General features: G+C 47.1%; 1 protein-coding gene across 1 annotated transcript in view; it reads right to left on the bottom strand.

The window, feature by feature from the left end:
• Positions 1-5,737: 5,737 nt before the first annotated feature.
• JPH2 (junctophilin 2) overlaps positions 5,738-15,746 on the bottom strand; it is a 65,724-nt gene continuing 55,715 nt past the window's right edge. The window contains exons 3-6 of the mRNA XM_069072325.1: positions 13,954-14,072; positions 9,932-10,731; positions 8,809-8,905; positions 5,738-7,651 (exon numbers count right to left, since the gene is read on the bottom strand). Coding sequence (XP_068928426.1) covers positions 8,825-8,905; positions 9,932-10,731; positions 13,954-14,072 — 1,000 coding nt within the window. The 3' untranslated portion in view covers positions 5,738-7,651; positions 8,809-8,824. The remainder of the gene's footprint in view (positions 7,652-8,808; positions 8,906-9,931; positions 10,732-13,953; positions 14,073-15,746) is intronic.

Here is a 15,746-nt window from a genome sequence, read left to right as displayed (position 1 = left end):
CAATAAGCCCTCCCCTGAAAATAAGCCCTCTGGTGTTTTTCTGTCCAAAAAAAAATAATAAGACAGTGTCTTATTATCAGGGAAACACGGTAGTTTGTGTGTCATCTCCCCCATTAGACTATGAACTCATTTACAGCAGGGACTAGGTTCTCCACTGGTTTTTTGTTTGTTTGTTTTTGGTTTTTGTCTTTCTTAGTCTCTCCAGTGCTTGGCACATAGTAGTTTAACAAAATGCTGGCTGCCTTAATTCATCTTACAGATGAAACTAAACTTCAGAAAGGTGATATGAATTCCCAAGGGCATATAACTAGTCAGTGTTGGTTAGTTACTGAAATCCAGTATGGAAATCCTGACTCCAGAATCTCTCCATTACACTCACCTGAAGTGTCCATAGGCTGTGGCCCTTTTTCCTATTTGGGATGGAAAATCTCCCTGCATGGCTTTCTTAGGCAGACCAGCAGAAAGTAGTTGTATCTTTCACTCTGCTTGGACTTGTAGAAGGGCATCTTCATCTTTTTACCTTTCTCTGTATCCCCAGAATTGTACAGTGCCAGGCACACAGTAAGTCAGACTAACAGACCCACCACCAGAGGCCAGGCCTGGGAGGAGCTAAGCCACTTGACTCTGCACTGGGAGGCACAAGGAGTCCTCATTTTCAGCCCCTTCCCAAGTACCACCCCTTAAACACACCTCTTTTTCTGAGACCTGTAATCAAATCCCCACTACCAATGGTTCCATAAAGGTGTGTTCATGGAGAGCTCTAATATTTTCACTCACCATTTGTGTGACTTGCCAGACCATTCTTTCTTTCCCCGGCTACCATTCCCCCATTGAAGGCAGAAGCTATTCCCATTTTGAATTTGTATCTCAAGGGCTTAACACAGTAAATACTTAATAAATATTTTGTTTCATTCATTCATTCTTGTCTCCATTCTGCATATTCTTTTTCTCTCCAGTCTTAGAGTGAGCATGGAGACAGTCTCTCCTCAAAACTCACGTGTTTCTCATTCCCTGGACAGTCCCTGGATTCAGTTGTGACAGAGGCGAAGCCTGTCCCTCTGCCCTCATGAGGCTCCTTGGATACCCAGAGATCCCCTCTGCTTCACTCATTTCTCCACTTTCTCAGTTTTCTATGCCTTCTATCCCTCAGTCAAAATTAACCCTTCCAGTGGCCCATCCTCTTGGGTCTCTCTGTTCTCTCCTGATTTCAGCATGGTAGATCCTACAGCTTCCACTTATGGGAACTCAGTCACTTTCACTTTCCCCCTCCAGGTTAGTTCTTACCTCAGCATACTCATCTGAGCCTTGGTTTCCTCAGACATAAGAATGAGAGAATAATATCTGGACTGATAGACCTCATTGGACTGTTTTGAGAATTAAATGAAAAAACAAATGTAAAATGTGCTGTAATTAATAAAAAGCTATTGACAGGGCACAAGGGAAGGGCCATTCTTAATTAACCCTTGCAGGAAACATAGCTTATACTCCCAGGACCCACTGTTGTCTCTAAAGACTGTAATTTAACCATGCTTTAACAATGCTAGGGCATTCTTGTCCATGGAGCATGAGATCTGCCTGTCCATTCTCCTTTGCATTCAATACATGACTGCCCCCACTTCTTTCCTAATCAAGTCTGTAGGTAATCATCAGAAATGTGCTTCAGCCTATTTGGACCCCAGTTGTAAGTCCCTCAGCCACCATTATGATTCTTCAGATACATAACATCACGAGATCACACATATGCAGTATCATCAGGAAAATGTGTTAAAGAAAAGATGGGTCATGACATCAGGAAGAAGTTTAGAATTATGCAAATCATGGTGCCATTTCCTAGATTCAATTCTGCAGGCTTTTCTGGAAAGCAAGGACTACCTTATTTTTTTCTATTTATATTCCCAGAATTCAGTGCTTTGCACATGATAAGGGCTTAAGTCAGCAAACACTTAATGAGGTCACACTATGTGCCAGGTACTGTGCTAAAAGGCTGGCAATGCAAAGAAAGGCAAAAATAGGAACTTACATTCAATGTTTGATAAGTACCTATTCATTCATTCATTCATCTTTTCCTCCTATACAGTGCTGGGCCCTGCTCATTTTCAGGGCAAGACATATTCCTGTCCCAGATGTATTACTGTCAAGATTCTGGATGACTAGTTTTTTTCCTGATGGATTATTATGCCAATATTTTTCGAGTAATTATAGATTTCATTGATGAGTCCCTGTAATGTTCTGGGGTTTGACCCAATTCACATGATATCTTTAAATTAGAGAATTTGGAGGATTTAATCATCTGTAGAAAATATCTCTTCTATTTGGACTTTGCTCAGGATATCATTCACAATACATTCCTGGATGATGTTACTGCAATTTGACAAGGGGCTTTCTGGAGGCAGAACCTTAGGCCAAGCAAAAGTCCTAAAGGGATACAGACCTTTCATTGCCCCTCAGATCACTTCTTCAGTCATGAAGGCTTCTCTCTTCTTTGTGTATTATTGCTACTCATTCTTTTAAAGTCTTATTCTTTTTTTTTCAGAGAGGGAGAAGAGAAGACAATCAAGGTTAAGTGACTTGCCCAAGGTCACAGTCAGTGTCAAATGTCTGAGGCCACATTTGAACTCAGATCCTCCTGACTCTAGGGCTGGTGCTCTGTTCATTGTGCCACCTAGATGCCCCTTAAAGCCTTATTCAAACATCACATCCACCATGGAGGGCTTTTCTGATTCTCAAAGCCCCCTCAATACTGATCTTCACTCTCTGATCTCATCTAACACTTTGCACCCCGCCCTCAACACACTTATCATGTATTATAACCACGTATTGCATTCCTTTCCTTTTACTAGATTATAGACAGTTTGGTATAGTAGGTGCTCTGTGGCGTCAAGAGTTCAATCTGGGTATAAATCCTGCCTCAGACACTTCCTGGTTAGATGGTCACTGGCAAATTATTTAACCTTTCAAAGTCTCAGTTTTCTTATATGCAAAATGGGGATAATAATGCCTTACCTGCCTCAACAGGATGCTATGAGGAAATTACTATAGAAGCGAACTATTATGGTTATGCAAGCACAGACCATGTCTTGCCTATACCTTGTAGCTTTCCAGTACTCTGCACACAGTAGGTGCTTAGTAGTGTTTTAAGATTTGGAAGGTGCTTTCCTTCCAAGAACCCCATGAAGTAAACACCTGAGATTTGGGGTGTGATTTAGAGCAGACCCTCAGCCCCCCTTGGCTGGAAATCTCCCTTTTCATGGACTAATCCTATGACCTAGTTCTTGCCAACTGAGCCCAGCTGAGAGGTGGCATTTTGTGCCAACTGAGCAGTCTAAATCTTCTCCACTCTCTTTTTTTTCATCTGTAAAATAAGGGGTTGAACAGAGTGGGTGGGGCTGGAGCAGATGGTTTCTGGGGTTCCTTCCAGCTCTAGAGCTGTGAAAAACTTATCATCCTTCCCCTCCCCCCAAACACACACATACACTCACTTTCTCTCTCTCTCTCTCTCTCTCTCTCTCTCTCTGTCTCTCTCTGTCTCTCTGTCTCTCTCTCTCTCTCTCACACACACACACACACACAACCTTCCTTTCCCCCAAAGTCCTTTTATGGCAGGGCTTTGGAGGCAGCAGGGGAGCGGGGGATAGGGGGCTCTGAGGGCAGTGCAGTCTTGTGTTAGAGTGGAAAGAGAAGCAGGGTCAGAAGCTGGGAGGGCTAGGACTGGTCCTGGCACATCCAGAGCCAAGGCTTTTGGGGGAGCCTGGCCTCTGCAGCATCACGATGCCCAGCAGGGGGCTCCCTCGCATCATCCTCATCCCTCAGTACTCCAGGTCGGGAGATAAAACCTTCATAGAGGGCAACTGGAGCACAGCTGGGGAGGACCAGCTTCTCATACCCTTCCCCCAGCACCAAGTCAGACAGCTTCCCTTAGCTTTGGAAGGGCCCTGGGGACCTTTTGTCCAGCCGCTTTATTTAGGAGAAGCGAGACTCTGACCCCAGAGACTTAGGGGCAAGGTCTCCCAGCTGCATGGAGCAGGTGCCTTAGCCTGTGGGACGATATCAGGGTGGAGGTTCCTGACCTCCTTTCTCTTCCTCTCCTTTTCCACCTTCCACATCTTGGTCATGCAAGCATTAAAAAGAAAATAATAATAATAGCTAGCATTTGCATAGCGCATCAAGGTTTACATGTGTTATGTCACAACAATCCCGTGAAATGCTATTGTTCTCCCGTTTTACAAATGAGGAAACTGAGACAGAGGTTAAGTGACTTCTTGTTGTTCAGTTGCTTTTCAGTTGTGTCTGACTCTCCATGACCCCATTTGGGGTTTTCTTGGCAAAAATGCCGGAGTGGTTTGCCATATCCTTCTCCAACTCATTTTATAGATGAGGAAACTGAGGCAGAGTTAAGTGACTTGCCCAAGGTCACATAGCTAGTAAGTATCTGAGGTCGAATTTGAATTCAGGTCTTCCTGACTTCAGGTCCAGCACTCTATCCTCTGTGCCACCTAGCTGTCTCTAAGTGACGAAACCTGGTCAATACAGCTAAGTAAGTGTCTGAGGAAAGATTGGAACTTGGGTCCTCCTGACTAGCATTATATCCATTATACTACTCATGACCACTTGATGACTATATGGTGAAGCCTTGGCCTATTACCCTTATTTCTAACAACTTTCTTCCTCTTCACCCAGTGGTATGCTGGACTCAGTTCCTACAAGAGCCCATGTTAAATTTTCACCTTGGAAATCAGCAAAAACTACAAATTGGAGCTGATTTATTTTTTTTTTGCCTGTTTAGACTTGAGAAAGTCATAAAGAGAATACTAGTAATGTTGATTAAATTTAATCCTAGTGACGTTGATTAAATTTAAAAGTGTATATGCATACTTTTGAGGGGAGAGCTGGTTGGTAAATATTTTCCAGCACATCCCTGACATCTCACACTCATACCATATCTCCAGGACTCTTAGACTCAAGCCCCCTCAAGACTTACTAAGCCCCTTCTTACCCCTCCTATGGGACAGGGCCAGCCTAACACACTAGACACTGGGCAGCCCCCCTACCCCCCCCCCCCCCCCCCCCCCCCCCGACTCAAAACATTTCCCCAGGTACTTATTACAGATGCCTGAAATTTTTCTTTTCCTTTGGGACTGCATGAACACTGGATTTGAAATCAGAAGACCTGTGTTCAGATCCCAGCTCTGTCACTTATTGAGTGTGGGCAAGTCATTTGTTTTACTCTCATACCCTTAATTTCTTCCTACATAGAAACAAGGGGATCTGCAAGGCTCCTTCCATCTCTAAAAACTCTTCTCTTGTGTCACTACCTCTCCATCCTCCCTCATACCCCTTCCCTCACACTATGAAAATAAAAAATAGTTTTGGAAGGGGAGAAACTTGATCCATTCATCACTTCATCCCTTAGGGGTAATGAGAAGGGAATGGTACCTAAAGAAGCAATAAGGAGGAGAAAGAGTGAGAAAGGCCCCCAAAAGATAAGCAATTCCTGGGTCTTTCACACATTCTGTGAAGTCACATAGAGTTAAATCCCAGGGTCCTACTATGGGTGACACTTCCAAAGATCATCTGGTCCATCCCCCTGCCTCAGACCCTCCCTCACCAAATCCCACTTACAGAGATTCCTCTTATTCTTGAATATTTCACACACACACACACACACACACACACACACCCAACCACCTTAGTTGAGAGAAGAGTTTGATTCCACAGATAGAACCAATTCACAGGCCTCGGCCTGGGACAGTGAGCAGGTAACTTTATTATTGCATAGAGTATAGCAGAAAGAGAGACAGACAGGCCAGGACATAGCACACAGGCACCTCCCCTTGCCATCACCCTCTGGACCCAGGCATGACCAGAGAGGGAAACCAGGCCTAAAATGTTTGTTGCCAGTCCTGGGGATTGAGGTGCTCTAGCCTGAGGTAGCAGGTACTTTTAAGTACCTCCTCTGAAAGGTCAAGCAAGTCTCACCATCACACAGAAACCAGACTGGGCACCCTGTCAAAGCCTATAGCCAGAGGGTAGGTGCCTCTGACCTCCCTGTGTAGAAATCAGAGCTGAGATTTAAACCAAGCTAAAGGGCAGCTGGCATCTGGACACTGGCAAAGTAGACAGATGTCCTCAAGATCCCAAGGTCCAGGAACAAGGCTCAGGAGTATTGAAAGAGAGACATGATTACAGAGAAAGCACAGTGTTCCTCACCCCGCCCCCTCCACCTCTCTGCCCATCTCTGTCCCAATCTCAGAGCCTTTGGGCAGGCACAGGATGGAGGCTGGGAAGAAGGGTTCTGGGAGAAGGGGAAGCAGAGGAGGAGCAGTATTTTTCACCCAAGGCCTGCCTCTTTATGGTAGGGGCTGGGAAGCAGTCTTCCTCACCTGGGACCAACCAGGGAGCTTAAAAAGCTGCCTCAAAACCAAGTACCAAAGGGGGAAAAAAAGTCAAGAAAGAAACCAGCATGTCACTTTCTTAACTTGGGGTCCTAAAACTTGCACATCTCCTCTTAGCCCCAGTCCTCATCTGCTTCATCTTGGGCCAGAGTCCCTTCCCCTCAGGATGCCTGCCTCTGGGCTCACCTTTCAGGATTTTGTACCCACCCCTCTCCACATCAGAAAGGCACACCCTGGGAGACCCACCACTGACAAAGGCTTTTAAATATAGGCGCATGCAAAAGTGCCATCCTCTATCAGCCAAGCCAAAAGTCATCTTCAAGCACCCCAAAGAAATAGACAGTGATCTCCACACACCCAGCCTCCCATCCCACCAAAACTCCATGGCTTTCTGGCCTGCCTCTGCCACAGCGGGCAGCCCTTTGCACCACAAGGGGCAGGAGAGGCATCATTACTCAAAGCATTTTTCCCCGTGGCCTCGGGCCTCAGGCACTGGAGTGGATGGATTTGTTCCTGTTCCTTGCTTTTGGGGACAGTGTAGACAGGCTGGGTCTAAGCCGTCATCATCTTGTTCTGCAGCGTCAGCCCAGAAGCAGAAAGGGAAGAGAGGAAAGCCTGAGCTGAGGCAGCTTTCCCCCTCCCTGCCCTAGATATCCACCTGCCGCAAAGGAGAGCAAGGGCCTCTCCCATGCTTCTGCTCATCCCAAGCCACCCTCCTTCCCAGATGCCTCTGGCCACTTAAGTCAGAGATCCCCTTAACCAGCTCTTTGAATTTCTAGAGGGATCTTTCCAGAGAGCCTGGGCTGGCTAATGTCAGCAGCCCAGGAGGGTGACTTGGGAAAGGAAGGTTTGGGGTGCGGGGGGGGGGACAGTCATTGCATTGTCCCTGAGGTGTTCCCTGAGACACCTCAGCCAACAGCCAGAAAAGCGGGAAGAGTGGGGGGGTTGCTGGTCCCCTTCTCTGGGTACACATGCAGGTGCAGCCACAAGCACTCATGTAGGTGATGCCACCCTCAGATTCAGAGAGGGCTTAGAGAGGGAGGGCCCCTCCTCACCGCAGCCCGGGAGGGACCAAGCCAGGCTGGGAGCAGGGAAGCTAAACAGAACACAGGGCAGTTTTCTTTCAGGGCTGGGGCTGCCAGAGCTGGGAAGCCTGCAGCCAGTTCCTGGGTCCAGTATCTTGCCCTCAGCATCTCTCCACAGCTGCGCCTGCATCTAGTCGTTGCAAAGAGATCCAACGTTTGCATGGGTGGGAACTCCTGGGGCCAGCAAAAGAACAAAGAGACAAACAAAAAAGCTGAGGAAGAGTCATCACAAAGGACCAAGCTGGGTGACCACAACAGAGCAAGGAGGGACACCGTCCCTGGCCAGCTAAGCCTCTTGCTAGGAGGCCTGGCCAGGGAGGAGGATGTTGGGAGTATCTGGGTACCAGGCCATGAGGCAGTGCTGGGGAGCAGGCCATGGAGTTGTCCCTGGGGAATTCAGGATATGGGTAGGGTGTCTGAAGATTAAGGCACTCGGGCAATGTCCAGGGGACATTACCTGAGAGACACTGGAGCCAGTGCCTGAGCCACCTTTAGGGAAGTTCTTTAGGGGACCTAGGTCAGAGGGTAGTATCTCTAAAGAGGGATCAGGCCACAAAGAGATGTTTTAGGGGGGCTTGGCTCAGGGAACAGTGTTTTAAAGGCTTAGACCAGAGTGCAGAGTGTCCAGGGAGAATATCTGGGGACTTGAGCCCCCAGGATCTCAACAGGGGAGTATTCAGGGAGAGGCTGTAGGGGCTATCTATGAAGCATGGGAGGGGGTGTAGGGGCTATCTGTTTTGAGGGAGGCTCCCCAACAGTCCCACACACAGCTTAGGCTCCCTGGCTCAGGGAAGGAGGTCAGATGGGAAGGTCTAATCCAGGGGTGGGGAACCTGTGGCCTCGGCCTTCTAGGTCCTTGGGTGCAGCCTTTTGACTGAGTCCCAAGTTTTACAGAACAAATCCTTTTATTAAGAGTATCTGTTCTGTGAAGTTTGGATTCAGTCAGAGGGCCACACTTGAGGACCTAGAGGTTGCAGATTCCCCATCACTGGTCTATTCTGTAAGATCAGCCCACACTCTTGTGGGACCAGTGATAAACCCTCTTATATCCAGAACAATTCCAGCAACACCACTTGTCAAAGCTCCAGGCAGCATTACTCTCCTACCTTCTTCTGCTTGTTTCTAAGCATCTCACCCGTATCATGGTCACAGGGGCGCAGTGGCCTGGGAAGCCAGCTGACGGGTGGGGAGAGGCTTCACACTGGGAAGCAGCAGGAGGAGCAGGTGGCAGCATGCTCATCCCTTCAGCCTTGTCTTTGACTCCTTACATGTGTCCCTCCCCCTCCCCCCCAGGAGGAAGCTGGTTCCACATCTTCCCCACCTGGCCTCACCTGAGCCAAGGCCATGTCAAGTCAGAAAATGCACAAAGAGGATGGCCAAGCCGATGTTCAGCAGAATCACCATGCAGATAAGGACAGTGTTGGGGGCCTGTGGGGAGAAAGAGCAAGGCAGAGGTCTAGAGAGGACCACAGGGTGAACTTTCAGGCAAGACTCCCTGCCAGAGCATCCTCTGGGTGCTCATGCATGGGATTAAAGGAATTTAGGCCCAAGAGCCCCCTGGGGGCCACCTCATCATCCCATATGGTGCTAATACCTATTTCAGACATTTTATTTTCTTTTATTTTTGGAGGCAATCAAGGTTAAGTGACTTGTCCAGGGTCACACAGCTAATAAGTGTCTGAGGCCACATTTGAACTCAGGTTCTCCTGACTTTAGTGCTGGTGCTCTATCCACGGCACCACCCAGCTCAAAAAGGCCAATGTCCCCCACTGCATCAGGGCCATCTCCAGTCATCCTAATCTACATCTGGTCACTGGACCCAGATAGCTCCAGAGGAGAGAGTGAGGCTGGTGTATTCACACAGCCCTGCCTCACTTAAATCCAATTCTCTTGCAAGTCATGGCATCACCTCCCTGATGTCATGGTCCTCTTCTAGAACAAAGGACAAACAGCAACTCATCCCATAGGGATGAAGGGCTCACCAGTCACTGAAGATTTCCAGGCAAGCTGGGGCCTTTGGTACCTCACGCTGGTGTCTGCCAGTGAAGGAGACTTGACCTTAATCTCTGATGTTACCATATCTACCCCATTTTCTCTAGGGTGTGAGAATGTGTCAGGAAGCATCCTTTCCCTTCCCATTGGTTAGTCCTCCTGGCAGGTCTGGCTGTCTATCACTGGGTGCAGGGGTTATAAGCCAGAAAAGATGTCCATTGTATAGTGACTTGTCACTGGGCTTGGAATCAGATGGTCTGGGTTTAAATTCTGCCATCTACTTCCCAAGTGATTTTAGGCAATGAGTTCCCCTCTCTAGGCCTCAGTTATTTATAAACTGAGAGAAGCTGACTAGATGAATTCTAAGATCCCACTTGACTCTAAAGCGCATGATCCTAGGGGTCCCTCTGTAGAAGGCATCTGTGGGAAAGATGATTCCAGCCCCAGCCCAGCCAGCATTACCTCCTCCAACTCCATCTCGGCTTCCGAGGCTGCTGTAGCCGCTGCCTCTCGGCGCCCCTTCTTTTTGGCCCCACCCTTGGTTGAGCCTCGGGCCTCTGTTTTCCTGGTGGGTTTGGTGTGGCTTGGGGTTTCTGCCTTGATGGGAGAAGGTGGATGCTTTGGCTCTGTTTTGGCCCTGGCTTTCAGCTCTGGCTTGGGGGGTGTGGTGGCCTTTGGGAGTGCCTCCATCTCAGGCTGGATGTCCGGCTTGAACACTGGAGAGGCTGGGGGCGTCACGGGTGTGGTGGGGGCAGCACCGTCAGCCTCCTCCTCATCAAAAGGCGGTGGGACAGGGGGCGATGTGCGGACAGCGTAGCTGTGGTACCCCTGGTAGAGTGCTACTTCTGGCTCCCTAGGGGGATGTGGGGGTGGTGGCTGCAGGGGCTGGATCTCTATGTGGTCAGTAGGAGTTCTTGTGGGGCTCCTGTTCCTTCTCTCACCAGGACCCCCATCAGATGGGGTCACTGGACGGCTTCCTTCTCGGCTCTGCTCCCCATTCCATTCTCCTGGACTCAGGAAGCCATCCTTCTGAGCTCCTGGCCTAGGCCGCTTAGCCTCAGGGGGTGTCCCTGCAAGGTGGGGGGACGGGGTGCGGGCTGGAGTGCCACCCCCTTGGAGGGAGGCTTCCCGTTCATGCAGCTGAGGGCTCTCTGGAGGGGGCTCCTGGATACCTGGGGCCTCTCCACGGCCTACATGTTCCATAACACTTTCAGCATTCTCTATGATCTCCTGGAGTAACCTTCGTTTCTGGTATTCAGGGCCTAGGGAGAATGAAAATGATAATAATAAGCACATGGCAGAGTCATTCTAGCTCATTTAGAGAAATGGAGAAAGCGCTAATAGGACCGAGTCACTACCACCAGAAATTAGAGACAGGCTATCTTTAAGAATCTAGGATTTAGTGATTGATGCAGATTATGCAAGAAAACATTAGAAATGGTACAACATAGGGTTGCAACAAATGAGGCAGGATGCAAAAAATTTAGCACCTACCAAATACCTAGAAAGATTTGATCAGATGGCAGAATTATACACCAGCAGATGGTTAGAATTATATACCAGGCAGCTAGGTGGTGGGACGGATAAAGCGCTAGGCCCGAAGTCCCTAATTCAAATCCAGCCACAGACACCTACTAGCTGTGTGACCCTGGGCAAGTGACTTCATCCTTTTTGCCTCAGTTTCCTCATCTGTAAAATGAGCTGGAGGAGGAAATGGTGAACCACTCCAGTATCTTTACCAGGAAAGTCCCAAATGGGGACATGAAGAGTCAGACATGACTGAAAAATGGATGGACAACAATGAAGGATAGCAGCCTATCCCAGGACCTAGCTACTTGAGGATATCATATGAGAAGAATGATAAATACAAAGAAATTTAAGATACATTTTAAAATAAATATCACCATACCAAATAACTGATTTCTAACCTACATGGAATGAAAGGTTTTAAAATATAGAGATTTAGCAGAGAAGATCAAAATAATTTGGAAATGGCATTCAGTAAATATTATCCCTGTTGTCCTGTCTGCTGCTGGAGTTGGATTGAGGATATTTTCTATGATCTTTACACGGGGAGGGGGGCGGTGAGCTTTCATCCTGATGCTTTGATTTTATAATGCTATTCATTTCAGTTCAGTTGTTTCAATCATGTCTGACTCTTTGTGACCCCATTTGGGATTTTCTTGGCAAAGGTACTGGAATGGTTTGTCATTTCCTTCTCCAGCTCATTTGATGAATGAGTAAACTGAGGCAAACAGGATGAAGTGATTTGCCCAGGGTCACACATCTAGTAAGCATCTGAGGCTGGATTTGAACTCAGGTCTTTCTGACTCCAGGGCCAGTGTTCTTTCCAGTGCACCACTTAGCTATAAATAGAAATTATTTTATCTACCCATGCAATAGCCCACAGGACATTAAATACATAAAAAAAATAGCAGGATAGCAAGAGGCAATCATAAAATAATGGCTCGAAGCACCAGCCCTGGAGTCGGGAGGACCTGAGTTCAAATTCGGCCTCAGACACTTAACACTCACTAGCCATGTGACCTTGGGCAAATCACTTAACACCAATTGCCCTCCAAAAAGCAATAATAATAATAATAATAATGAAGAAGAAGAAGAAGAAGAAGAAGAAGAAGAAGAAGAAGAAGAAGAAGAAGAAGAAGAAGAAGAAGAAGAAGAAGAAGAAGAAGAAGAAGAAGAAGAAGAATGGCTCAAGAGCTGGTCTTGGAGCCACCTCTGCTGGCACTGGATCTGTGACCCTGGACAAGTCACTTTACTTCTCAGTGCTCTAGACAACTTTTTAAGACTCTAAGCGGCAGAGGTATCAGACTGCCTTGTTAGAGAGTTCTCAATCAGTCATCAAAGCAAAGCCTACAAAACTCCAAAGTGCAGCTGGAACCTGACAAAGATGCCTTTCAAAAATGCTTAACAAAATAAATAAAAATACTATGCAATATAGAAAATATTGATTTGTGGTTTTCTACATCACTCTGTGGCTGGGCTGTAGGCCTCCATTTGTATTTGAGTTTGACCAGACTCCCCTTTCCCAATGACATCACAAGCCTGACAGTTCTTATCTCTATTCCTACTAGGATGGCAGTGATTTGTCCCAGGACTATTTCTAGGACAGTCCCATTGACAAAGATGAGAAAAATGATTCTATAATAATAACGGTAAGAACTTCATATTATATAATGCTTAATGGCCGTCATAGTACAAATATTATTAGCTCCTCCTTTTTATGGAGTGGGGAGGGGGAAGGCAATCAGGATTACATGACTTGCCCAGGGTCACACAGCTAGTAAGTATCTGATTTGAGCTCAGGTCTTCCTGATTCCAGGGCCATTGCTCTATCCACTACAACACCTAGTTACCCCTTATTAACTCCTTTTTAAGGAAGAGGAAATTGTGAGGTGGGTAGGTGGTGAAGTGAATAGAGCACTGGCCCTGGAGTTAGGAGGACCTGAGTTCAAATCTGGCCTATGACACTAAACACAAAACTAGCCATGTGACCTTGGGCAAGTCACTTAACCCCAATTGCCCTGCTCTCCCCCCTCCAAAAAAAAAGCAAAAAAAAAAGAATAGGGAATTGAGTCTCAGAAAGAGAAAGTGATTTGCCTACTGGTGCACAGCTAATAAATTGTCAGAGCATCACTTTGAACCCAGATCCTGAATGCACTCTTTTTGTTATACTGTGATGTTTGTATAAAAGTCACACCTTGGTCATGATAGCAATAAAAACAACAACAGCAGTAGCTGGCATTTACATGATGCTTTTAGGTTTGCAAAAGACTTTACATATATTAATTCACTTGATTCTCACAACAACCTTGGGAGGCAGGTGCTATTATTATTCTCATTTTACAGGAAGGGAAACTGAGGCACAGAAAGGCTACACAATCTGAGGGTCACACAGCTAATAAGGCCTGTTTTTCCTGTCTCCAAGTCCATCCCTCTGTACTGTATGACCTCCCTGCCTGTACCTCCAGAAGCTGGCCTAGATTTGTAGAGGAAACCCCTGGAAAAAAGAGGACCAAGGACTCTGAGTGGAAATCCTATCTTTCCTTCAAGGTCCAACCCAAATTCCACATTCCCCACAGATAGAGGGAGTTTTATAGAGTGGAGAGAGCCTTGGATTATGAGTCAGGAGACCTGGGTTTAGGTCCTAGTGCTGTTACAAGGAGCCTGGTGACCTCAGAGATGTGGTTTGAGCCTTAGTTTCTTAACCTGTAAAATGGGAATGATAATACCTGCCCTGCCTCTGTTGGGATTGTCCTGAGGACTGGATGACATGGTGAATGTGAAAGCATCACGTCACCATCAAGTGTTCTGGAAAGTCATGATAGTTGCTGCTTGGTGAGCTAAGAAGCAGTTGAGAGGGCTTAGCACCCCGGGGACAAAGTTCTGAAATCTCCTGCCTCTCTTTTCTGTGCTAGCCCATGACACAGACCTCTCCCTATCCCCACCATGCCATGCCCTACCTGGCTGGTAGAAATCTGGAGACAGCTCCCTTGCCAGGGTCCGTGCAATGCTGGACTCATTGTTGGCTGCCACCGCGGCCTGCTCTGCTCCCTCTGCTTTGGCCTTGGCATGACTTGTCCTAGAGAAACAAGATGCAGAGAACTCAAGGTCTCTCCAGGGCACTTTCACCCCAGTACAATAACATTATTGATCCCAGTCACAGTAATTCATTTGGGTGGGTATTTACATATTCATTCGTTAAGTATGTACAGAGATATGTATCTGTACACATATGTTCAATTTGGAGTCCACACAACACACGGGTTTATAACCTGCCTTTTGGGTAAAGACTGACTCTGGACTGGCCAACCTTGACTCTCATCTATCCCTATCTCCCACCTCCACCTCGCCTTGGAGGAAAAAAGAGTTGAGTAAAAGATGCCAATGAGCCAGGGCAGCAGGAAGAAACAACTCAAGAACAAAGTATAGAAGCAGATAACTGCCAAGAGATAAGGCATGTGGGCCTATCAGAAGATCTGGATTGATCTCATGTTGTATCCGAGGCAGGGGGAGTGCTAGATACCCAGCTCTGGAGCTGGATTCAACAGTTCCTTCTGACCTCCCAGTGAAGCCCTCTTCCTCATCTCCATTTACCCAGGGGGTCTTTTCAGGTTCTCACTTAGAGTGAGGTAAGGAGCATTCAGTGAATAGGCCTCTTTAAGAAGGAAGTCAATGGATGGCCCCTTTAATTAGAAAAAGACAAAAAAAAAAATCAAGGGGGGGGGGAAGACCCTCAGGCTTGCTGTTCCAAAGAGAAAGTTACCATTGACATTCACTCTAAGGCAGGGAGGCCCAAAACAGCCATTAAGTGGAGCTTGGGCAGAGACCTATTGTGATCCAATCCATGAGCTTCAGAGTGAACCTAGATAAAGGTTTTGGGAAGGAAGGAAAGAAGGAAGGAAGGAAGGAAGGAAGGAAGGAAGGAAGGAAGGAAGGAAGGAAGGAAGGAAGGAAGGAAGGAAGGAAGGAAGGAAGGAAGGAAGGAAGGTAGCCAGTAACCCCCAAGCTAAGTGGGCAACTTCTGGCCATCAAAATAAGGCCTTAGCCTAAAAGGGCTAGGGTCTCCCATTGCATCCTGGGTCATCTCCAGTCATCCCAATGAATATCACTAGCCCCAGATGGCTCTGGAGGAGAAAGTGAGGCTGGTGACCTTGCACAGCCTCCCTCACTCTAATCAAAGTCAACTTCAACTCAGTCATCATTCCCCTGATGCCATGGTCCTCTGAAAACGAAGGACAAACACAAGAACAACCACCACCTAACCAGGGGGTCAGGCTGGTCCTTTCCTTATCTGTTGCTCTCAGCTTATATCTCATTTACCTCCTATGAAACCCTGTTGGCTACTAGAAATGCTACACAGCTTACACGCAGAGAAAGGATAAGATAGAAAGCAATTCTTACTCTAGGCAAGGGCTCTTGACCTGGGATCACTGAATTTTTTTTTAACTCTATATTTTGATAACTGCCAGAGGGGTCCATGACACAAAGGAGGTTAAACATCTTCACTCTAGGGAGATGAAAGATTTGATGCGTGAGCCCTGAGTTGGGGGTTTAAAACTGTGAAAGCAGTAAATAGAGTGCATAATCCTGGCGTGTGCATTTGGCTTTCAGCTGCTCCTAGAAATAAGTTCCAAGCTGGTGAGAGTGTCAGGCTGTAAGGGAATAAAGCACCAGCAGCTTTAGCTTGGTCTCCTTTATGAACAGCTGGGTCCAAAAGGAAAGCAATTCCCTGGAGGGAGGGGGGAGGGTACTT

This window comes from Petaurus breviceps, unplaced genomic scaffold (genome assembly GCF_028583685.1).
Source record: "Petaurus breviceps papuanus isolate PSGF00001 unplaced genomic scaffold, PetGlider_PUasm1.0 90847, whole genome shotgun sequence".
NCBI lineage: Eukaryota > Metazoa > Chordata > Mammalia > Diprotodontia > Petauridae > Petaurus > Petaurus breviceps.
Note: the sequence above shows the minus strand (reverse complement) of the source record. Positions and strands in the feature narration are given on the sequence as shown.